The sequence below is a fragment of the Alexandromys fortis genome, unplaced genomic scaffold (genome assembly GCF_014885135.2).
Source record: "Alexandromys fortis isolate MF-2015 unplaced genomic scaffold, M_Fortis_MF-2015_v1.1 scaffold_133, whole genome shotgun sequence".
NCBI classification, from domain to species: domain Eukaryota; kingdom Metazoa; phylum Chordata; class Mammalia; order Rodentia; family Cricetidae; genus Alexandromys; species Alexandromys fortis.
The window spans coordinates 139,956-149,587 of record NW_026068030.1 but is presented as its reverse complement, the minus strand read 5'-3'; the positions used below and the strand labels follow the sequence as shown (position 1 = coordinate 149,587).

The following is a 9,632-nucleotide window of genomic DNA, read 5'->3' as shown; positions in this document are numbered from 1 at the left end:
TCTCCCCTCAACCCCCGACCCAAGTCCCTCTATTTCAACCCCAGGAGTTGAAGTGTTATCAAAGAAGCAAGTACTAGCAATTCTGGAAAATGAGGTTTTATAATTTTCGCTGTGGCCACAACCTAGCAGCACAGGGCAAGGTGGGTGTCCAGGCTGCTGGAGCCAGGCTGCTGGAGTTTTAGGGCTTCTCCCACCCTCAGCAAGCACATTGCATAGGCTGCTTAGGCCAACCAAGGGCCTGGGTGCAGCAGTGAAAGCAGCGGCACTAAAGGTGACCGGCCCTTGGTTTGGGGACCTCAGGAGGACTGGGCAATCCTGCAAGAGAGGCAAGAGGTGCAGCCCAGGGCTGGGGCCTCAGCACCTCTAGGTCATGCTAAGGCCCTGGGTCAGGGCGCTTGAGATACTGGGGAGGGGTTTGGAATGCAGGGAGGGCAGAGGCAAGGATTGGTCTCAGTGTGGGTGGCCCGCAGTGGGGAATGGACCTGTGGTCTGGAAGGAGGCCCATCCTCAACTCAGGTCTGGGCTCTAGCAGTGTGGCACTTCCGACAAAGGACATGGCCATCCAGAGGGAAACAGCCGTTGTCATCTGCCTCGATGGACAGGGGCTTCCCACAGTCCTGAAAAGGAGGAAGGGTAAGCGGGACCCTGGCCAGGAAGATTCCTTCTGCGCCCTATTATACTCCACCTCCATCTGAAGTAGGAAGTCCAAGTGTTCCATAGGTTTGGGACTGACGTTCTGAGCTTGCTTACCTTCCTGACCATGCTACCTTCCCTGCTCCTTACCTGGCCTTTCCTGCCGGAAAGGTGGGACTAGGCAGTTCCCGGAACCTACCCCCTGCCATCCCACTACAGGTTTGGAGACGATCCCATCCTATCTCAACTCCATTCTGACGGCTTCTCACTACTATAACCTCCTCCAACACCCCCAGCCCAGCCCACACATAGACAGCGCACATCAACAGGCAAACCCACCGCTCTTCCCTCCCTCCAGTTGGAAAATCCCTTAGTTTTTCCAAGGCTCAAAGTGACCTCTGCAAGACAGGAGGGACAACTGACCTCACACTTGTAACACTTCATGTGAAAGTTCTTGTCCAGAGCGACTACGCGCACGGTCTCATCGCGGCCAGGCTCAGGCATGATGGGCTCAGAGCAGACAGAGCACCTCGGGGCGTACTGCCTACAGTGTCAGAAAGCAGGCCCAGAGGGTTCAGTGGATCCAGGCACCTCAGGCTTTCAGCCCCCACGAGGGCACAGGGTAAGGAGGCATAGGTTGCGTGGCCACAGGGTCGGATTCACATATCCAGGTGGAGCAAGTTCATAAGGAAGGCCAAAGGACCAAGGGGCGCACACAGCAGGCCCTTATCGAGAGAATTTCCTGCCTCTCCACTTACACAGTCTCTTATCTCCCACACCTCTGTCACAGGTGTTTGATTCCACACCCATGCCCCACCCATAATACAGCTTGGCAGGAACCCCAAAGGAGGACAGAAGACACCTCCTACTACATGTGCATACCTCCAGCCTGGCTCTAGAGAAAGCAGAGGGGCCAGGAATTTTAGTTACCCACACAAAATCCTGCACATGTATCTCCCAGGCATACTGTCCACGGTGGGGACAGACTTCAGTTTTCCCATCCTATACTACATGTTGATACTCTGTCTTCCAGCCCAGAACTGTGATTGCTCTAGGGAGAAGTCAGTACTCCAAGCATCTAAGCTCCGAAGGAACTTTGAGAACCCAGCCTAAATGTGAACATAGCTATTCTAGGACCAACTGCTGAACAACACCCCAGAAGCCCAAGGGAGCCAAAGCTCACGTAGAAGAAGCCTATGGCAAGATCTATGGTCTGTCGCTGACCTGAAGCCAGGCGGCAGCCTGGTTACCAAACAAAACACGGATCAACAGAAAAAAAAAAAAAAAAAAAAGAAAGAAAAAGAAATGATAGGTCCTCACTTGTGATAGTCAGGGACACAGTGGGGCTGGTTGTTCTCGCCCACAATGAAGGAGGTGCCCTCCAGGGGACAGGCACAGACCACACAGGTGAAGCATTGTGGGTGGTAGGCTTTGCCAGTGGCCCTCAGCATGCGGTCAGTGATAGGCTGCCCACAGGTGTTGCACTTCTCCAGGGTCTCCTGGGAAAGAACAGAGCAGGTTGTGAGGGAACCAGAGTCTCCAAGGCTCATCCAGCCCCACCCCAGCCAGAAGCCCCAGCCCAGACTTACGGTATAGCAGCCCTCGCAATAGGGCGCCCCTTCCAGACTGTAGAACTGCCCCCCCTGCAGCTGCTGCTGGCACTGATGGCAAGTGAAGCAGGTGATGTGGAAGAGCTGTCCCAGCGCGCGAACTGCAGGCTGGGCGCGGGGCAGTGGCTGACTGCATCGGCCACAGGACTCTGGGAAGATCAAAAAATTTCACCTCGGCAAAAAGGACAGAAGATCCCAAGAGCTCTTGGAAGTTCATGCCCAGTCAACACATAGCAGCAGGGACGGTGTGCCCCAAGAGTGGGTGGCAGACTCACCATTTGCTGCCACACTCTGCCTCTGAGGGTGCTCCATGTCCTGCATCAGCTGCTGGGTCAGCTGCTCTAACTCCTCCACCTCCTTGAGGGTCAAGGGTCCTGGGCCTCCAGGAGAGCGCACCTAAAAACCCCAGTGCTTTTTTCATATTCTCTAACTCCTCTCAGCCAGCCGACTGCTTTTAGATTGAGACATAAGCTTCAACCCCCTTCCCTCGATGCTAGGACTCAGCAAGCTCCTCTCTGCTGCCCCTATGTTTATATATATGCCCTGACCCCTAACACCACACATATAAATATAGGGGCAGGTCTGACCTTAGCCTTAGCCTATATCTCCTACACCGGGGACATCTTCAGCCATGTAGCACAAACCCTTGCAACCCCAGGCATCCAGACAGACCAGAACAACTAAGCAATGGGGAACCTTGCTTACAGTTGCTCAAGGCACCAAAGCACCAGACATACCAGGACACACACCAACTTCACAGAGCATGCACAGACAGCATCTCCCACGCCCCAGACAAGCGCCATACTATGTGTGCACACACACACACATACCACCTACCCATCCAACCTGCTGCTGAGTAGCCAATCAGCATGAGGAGGCCACGAGGCTGGGAGCATAGCTTAAGCCCTCAAAAGCTATTGGAGAGCCCACCGTCAGCTCTTCAGACACCCTAGGTTCTGTCCCAATAAGGGGCTAAGTGAGGGTTTTGCAGTCTACCCGGTCCCAGTCCTTGCCCAGCAAGTCTTCAGGACAGATGCAAAGGCCAGCGCCCAGGCCAGCCCATTCCTCCTAAGAAGTGGATCTTGAGGGTTAAAAACTGGGGAGGGGAAGGATGTCCCTGCACAGAAACAAGGTGCTTCAGAAACCTGCGACCTTGAGCAGGGGCTTTCTGACCTGCACCACCGTGTCCCTGAGACACTCCTTCAAGAACTCTGCATGGGTGTAGTCTATTGCAGGACTAAGTCCAACCAGCACACTGTGACCCTATCACCTGCTGATTCCTTCACCCTTCCAGCCCCTGGAGCCCCTCACCATGTCCTCCTCCACCAGAACTGTACTCAGAGCTCCACCTACCATGCTGTCCCAAGGAAAGCACCAAAGTCACACTCCCCCTGACCTCGGCCACTTTCCTTAAGACTTTAGTCACCTATTCTTAACTAACAGGGGGTCCCTGAATGGAGGCTTCACCTTTGTCCTCTTTCAAGGCGTCCTTCCCTGCACTCTGAGGACAGGAAAATGGAATTGGCTTCTCCTTGCTCTCTAGTAAATGCTACTAAAAATGGCTGTTGCCATCTTGGGAAGGATAAACTATTCAACCGCACTCCTCCCTGTGGGTGCCTGTGTCCTTCCTGCAGGATGCTATCAGCTGCTGCCTCCTCTGCCCGCCAGCAGCAATGTCACTGATCAACTCCTGTGGCCTCAAAAGTCTCTTCTTCAGTATCTTCCACCTCAGGGTAGCTCGGACCTAGGATTTACCAGCACTTTGCTCTCAAGATCACTTCCAGCTAGTCCCACCTCTCCTTTCATCACCCACACTAACAGCCTAGCAGAAAAGACTGGGTGTCCCAGACTTCAACCTGACCTTGTGCCTTGCCAATCAAGTCCCTAGACTGGCTTCTCATACTAGCCCTTTCTACAAAAGCCTCTTATACCACACTAGGCTATCTGGCCCAATCTCTAACCCTGGGTCACAGCACTGCCTGTTTCCTGTTTCTGCCTCCACACTGCAGAAAGTGGGTGGAGACGCCAAACACTGCAGAGCTCCCAAAACACTGCAGCACCTGCCACGCCCTCCAACTCTCTGGCCCCAGCTTCTCTGGCTGGTATTTGGCTCTGCCAGATTCCCAGTTGCCTTCCCCACAGCAGCTGTTCCAAACCTTTTCCATCCCCCTGAGCCCCCAACAGCTCGGCCCCCTTCATCACACTCACCAATGACCTCACCCCTTAACTGCCTGGCAGTTAGCCAGTTTAAGTTCCCTCATCCTTCTTTCTTTCCAACCAAACACTGTGTGTCACCCTGTCCTTGCTCCCTCCAATGCCTCGGAGGTCAACCGCTGCTCTCAGGGATTCTTCCCTGCTGGCTCCTGCCCCTTGCATACCTGCATACCTGGACTCTTCTCCCCTAACATGAAGCTCCTAACACACACACACACACACACACACACACACACACACAACACACGAGAGAGACAGAGAGAGACTATAGTCTGACATGAACTCATTTAACAATCCTCCTGCCTCAACTTCCCATATGCTGTGACTTACAGCCCACCATACCCAGCTTCACTGCCAAACTTTCAGAACAAGCTACATTACCAACTTCCAGGTTTGCACCAACAGCTCACTCAACGTTGGCACTGCCACAGGGCACAAACAGTCCCAAGGCCATCTACGAAGTCCTAAAAGTCAAGTCTCTGCTTATCTGAGTCCTATTCCCTCAACCCACAAAGAACCCCAAGGTCACCTCATGAACCTCTAAGGACCCCATCCTGGGATTGTCCTTCACTACTCTCTCTGCATGACCCAAGGTTCCTGAGGCCTTTCACTTCCTGCTGTGGAGTTCCTGAAGGACTTGTCAGTTACTCCTGGTATGTATGGCTGCGCATACACCTCTGGCTTGAGGCCTGCCCCCACATCACAGTCCCACAGTAGCTGAATGACAGTTGCAGCTGAAGGCAAGTGCGCCTGAAGCAGGTTGCTCAAGTGCTGACAGCTGGACCCCTCCTTTTCCCGTCCAAACCATTTCCCCTTCGGCACTTCTCTATTTTGTCAGTAACACCGTCATTCCCCGACATTCCCCAGGCTCTGAGCCTCCTACCCCTGTTGCTAATCAGTGGCCTCCTTCCTCCTTTGGAACAGCTCTCATCCCTGGTTCTTATTTCTCACTGCAACTAACGCTGCTGTGGCCCAGGAGTGAAGTCGCCTGGGTCACAGACCTCCCCACCTCTATTATGCATCTCGGCTGGAATTATTATAGAAAACTTCCAAAAAGCAGTACTTCCAGCAGTCCTCCTGGCCAAACCACACACTCCACAGTGATGCTCCAGCATGCGCAAGCTCTCTGTTGGAGATTTCTTTACCGAGTACTTCTGCCCCACCAATCTCAAGTACACCTCCAAGTTTTTCCCATAGGAACCTCCTTCTGCTTTCTGTTCTCCAGCCCTCCCGATCCCTCCTCGCCCCTCCCCATGTTCATACTCTTGAATTTTGCACAGGCTATTCCTACCTAAGTGCTATGCCTGATCCTTTCTGATTTCTCAAGTTCTTAAATACTTGAAGGCAGACCAACCTCACAAAGCTCTTCCTAACTTGCCAGTTCCCATGTTGGTTCCTAGTTTCAAATCCCTGTAACTCTGAGATTCTGCGCTATAGGAACTCAGCAACACTTCTTCCTACGCTGTCTGAAGACACACAGGCATTTACAGTAATCGGTCAGATGACCACCAGGTCCCTTGAACTCAGAAGATCTCTTCCCTTGAACTAGCAGACAACTGTGCTGTCTACTTCTATTTCGAGCATCTATGTGCTAGACTGAGAAGATAAGCTCGCTCTTCACCACCACCGTTTGGGGTCGGTGGTTATTTCAGACAGAGGAAAAAAAAAAGGGACTCAAAGTTCACCCAACTTGACAGCTTGTGAGAACAGGATAGAAATTCTACTCCAGACCCATGACTTTGGAAAGCTGAACCTGTTTGAGAGATCGCTCCAGCCCCGGTCCCAGCTTCCTGAGTACAGAACACCGTACCTGGCAGTCAGCTGACACCGGCCCACAGGTGTGTACTGGTGCTGACTACACTTTTAATCTCTAGATGCGCCCTCGGGCGATGAAAGGGCTCAGAAAAGTCAGGAGCGCTGGGATGAAGTCAAGGCCCAAAAATGGGAAAAACTAAGGTTGGGCCAGAGATCTCATGTTCCCCTTAACATTCTGGGGCAGAAGGAACAAGTGAATGCTGTCTCTGCTTAATTTAAGCCCCTGCTGCTCTGCCTACTGACCTAGGCCCCAGCTAGTACTAGGCTTCCTCCAGAAGAACCTTCTCTGCCCCACCAGATAACCCCACACTTCTCCCACTGCCACACCCACTCTGGTACCCCTAATCCTCTTTGCCACTCTTACCCCACCCGCCCTTTATTCTGTGTCCCGCTCCAGCCCCTGGCCTCAGCCTGCGGTTTACTCACCTGGTTTTGGTTTTGAGCTGGTGGAGGCATCGGGTGCTGCTTCTCTTGAACTAAGGGCTTCTCTTTCTGCTGAGCGTAGGTGAAGTTTGGGGGCTGGGAGGATCCTGTGCCCACCGAAGAGGGAGCTTCCAGGGGCACTGACTTTTGATTGATCTGTGGCCCAGGTGCACTTGGGGCACCAGGGCTGAACTTGGATGCCACGGGTGTAAATTTGGGAGCCACTGGAGCAAACTTAGGTGCTGGAGTTGGAGCCTGAGAAAGGGGACCTCGGGGTTGTGCATTAGTGGAGGACACAGGCTGGGGCTGGACCTGGGGCTTGGCCTGAGTCTGGACGTGAAACTGGACCTGAGGCTTGGCCTGCGGCTGGGGTGGAGGCTGGGAGCTAGAAGGGGTCTTCCAAGGAGGCAAGGGTGCTGTGCCCCCAGGAACAGGCTTGGTATTAGGCTTGGGAACGAATGGGGTGGCAACTGGTGGGGGTACATATCCAGGTGACACCTGCAAAGGGAAACAGAGGGGGAACGCACTTAGAGAGGGCGGTCACCCCCTCTTTATATGCCCTCCTCTCCTTTGGGGGGCCCCCAGCCTTTTCTGCTATCCTGCCCCTTACCCGGGCTTTGAAGGGGTCGTTCTTGGCCATGTCATCCAGCAGTGAGGACAGAGAGTCGATCTCCAGGTCAATACTGCTCACTTTCTCCCTGGGCTGGAGGGTCAGGGGTCAGAGCACCCATCCCAGTCTTCCCTTGTCATCCCAAACCCATTGGGGGAGAGTAAACGCTCCTCTCCGCTACAGAGGTGTCCCCCACCCCACCTCACCTAAAGCTGTCCTCCAAGACCTCCCTACCTGCGATGGGACCTGGGTGGGGGCCTCAGGCCCTCCCTCCTCCACCAGTGGAGGTGGCGGGGAGGGGAAGATGTCCTCCTCCAGAGGAGCAGAGAAGAATGGTTCCTCGATCATCGGGGGAGGCGGAGGTGGGAATGCACCTCCCAGGGCACCCTCCGAGTCGTCGCTCTCCCCAATCGGGGGAGGAGGGGGCAAAGGAAAGTCTAGGTAGGAAGGAGAGAGAAGGCTATCAGTACCGGCCCTCTTTCCTCCTCTGCTCAGCACAGTTCTAACCCCCTGATCCAAAAACTCTTTTCTGCATCCCAGGGAGTGTGCGGACCATAACGAGGGGCTCAGGACGCCCTGAGAGAAGCAGGTCGAGAAAGGCCGGGGATGGGCTGAAGAACCATGCAGCTCCCGTTACACTTCAGAGAACGGATCCAAAGGGGAAGATTCCTGGCCCACATTCCCGCCTCCCACCCCCAGGCGGGAGACTTGGAACAGTCCCAAGGGTTCTGGCTTCTAGCCAGGAGTTCCAAGATGAGGTAAGAACATCTGCTCAGGACAGGGTGGCTGCGCCCAGCCCCCTTCGCAACAACCTTTCCAGACAACCCCAAAGTCCCCAAACCTCCGACCCCGACCTGGCGCTCGAGTGGGATCGGGAGTCCCAAGCCCAGCCGCATACCTTCTGGGGGCGGCGGGGGGATCTCGCCCACCCGGCCCATCTGTGCTCGCTGGGCCCCGGCTGCCACAGGAGGCTCGCTGTCCCCAGCCCGGAAAGGATTCACTTTGGGCTTCGGTGCCACGACCGGGGCGAACTTCTTCTGCGGGGCGTAAAACGCCGGGGCCGAGACGGAGACGGAGATCGCAGGAGGCGGGCGGGGGGCCGCCATGGCCAGGCCGGGCTGCTGGGGGTGGGTCGTCAGGTTACGCAGCGCCGTGCCGGGCTGACACCCCTTGGTCCAAGCTCCCCTCGGTGACCCCACCCGCGCCTCCCTGAGTCCCCTTCCTGGGGCGGTGGAGCCGCTCCCGCGCCTCACCGCGGGCAGGAGCGTGAGCGCCGCGTCTCGGATGACCGCTCGGCGCCGAGTCCGCGGACTCCGCGTCCCGGTCCCAAGCAGGCTCTAGCCAGGCGGGGAGGGACGACGCGCAAGGGAAGGGAGGGAGGGGGCGGGGAGAGAGAGGCGCCCAGACCTTACAAGGAGCGGCCCGGAGAGGGGGCGGGGAGAGGCCGGGGAGGGCGGACTGGGCAGGAAACGCCCCCAGGAAGGGGCCCGGGTCCTGCCCCGGGCTCCCGGCTCTGCTAAGGTCCGCCTGCGGCCTCCCCACTCACCACCGCCCCCGCCGGGCACAGACCACCCTTCCCCAGCACAGGCCTCTGATGTCATTTCCTGACCTGCCACCTACCCCCCTCCACCCCCCGCCCGACCCGCGGGTGCTCGAGATCTGACTCACCGTCCCCACTCCTGGCTGAGCGGGCAGGCGAGTATCCCAGAGGTCCCGAAACAGCTCAGTCCCACTCCCCGGGCCTGCCTGCCATTGACTGACCCCCCCTCCCCCGTCACCCCCAGCAGCTCCAGCTCTTCGTCCCACGTGTCCTGTGGTCAGTCGGGGTTCGCAGGACTGGGATGGGGCCCTGCTCCTAAGTGGGCGGGGATGGTGAGGGGGCGTTCGTCCTGCTCGCACCCGGCCGGGCCCTGTGTAACCCACTAGTGAATGAGCAGGAGCCGAAGCGCTCTTAGGGGATGCTAACTTCCTAAACTAGCCTAAACTAGGCAGCCTCTCAAGGCTTCTAGGAATTCTCGTGGCCGTAGACCCTGCCTGCATATCTGTTGCCCCAGGGGAAGAGTCCAGCGCTCAGTCTAGGAAATGAAGGTGGGAGGACTCAACCTGAGTGAGGCTGCTCTGGTACTAACTTCCTCAGAAGACCCAAGGATGTTAGTAGCCTCAGGGACTAGCCCTTGTGGGTCCTTCAGCAAACCTACCCCAGTGGGGTGTCAGCTGCTCCCGGGGATGAAGCTCGGTGGAGCCCCCCACTGGTCCAACCGGATTCCTCAGCCTGAGACTGCCGCAGGCTACGTGAAAAAGGTCTGACCCAGCTAGTGCCTGCCCAG

General features: G+C 56.3%; 1 protein-coding gene across 4 annotated transcripts; it reads right to left on the bottom strand.

The window, feature by feature from the left end:
- Positions 1-80: 80 nt before the first annotated feature.
- Zyx (zyxin) lies at positions 81-8,814 on the bottom strand. 4 transcript variants are annotated; one of them, XM_050164408.1, is made up of 10 exons: positions 8,559-8,812; positions 8,204-8,426; positions 7,540-7,742; positions 7,306-7,398; positions 6,699-7,193; positions 2,519-2,639; positions 2,223-2,392; positions 1,954-2,132; positions 1,057-1,177; positions 81-617 (listed from the first exon to the last, which is right to left on the bottom strand). In XM_050164408.1, exons 2-10 carry the CDS (start codon positions 8,409-8,411, stop codon positions 513-515), a joined length of 1,695 nt encoding a protein of 564 aa, XP_050020365.1. In that variant the 5' UTR covers positions 8,412-8,426; positions 8,559-8,812; the 3' UTR covers positions 81-512. The 4 variants fall into 4 exon arrangements, with proteins under 4 accessions (XP_050020365.1, XP_050020367.1, XP_050020369.1 ...); XM_050164410.1 differs by having other exon boundaries at positions 8,204-8,423; positions 8,559-8,811; XM_050164412.1 differs by lacking the exon at positions 7,306-7,398 and having other exon boundaries at positions 8,559-8,814.
- Between the last annotated feature and the right edge of the window lie 818 nt (positions 8,815-9,632).

Bases quoted from the DNA above. Each gene is read 5' to 3' on its own strand.
- Zyx (XM_050164408.1), bottom strand. From the start codon at position 8,411: ATGGCGGCCCCCCGCCCGCCTCCTGCGATCTCCGTCTCCGTCTCGGCC. The intron at 1,178-1,953 runs GTGAGGACCTAT...CTGACACTGTAG, and splicing joins TGTGTCCCTGACTATCACAA to GCAGTACGCCCCGAGGTGCT. The intron at 618-1,056 runs GTCAGTTGTCCC...CCTCCTTTTCAG, and splicing joins TGAAGTGTTACAAGTGTGAG to GACTGTGGGAAGCCCCTGTC.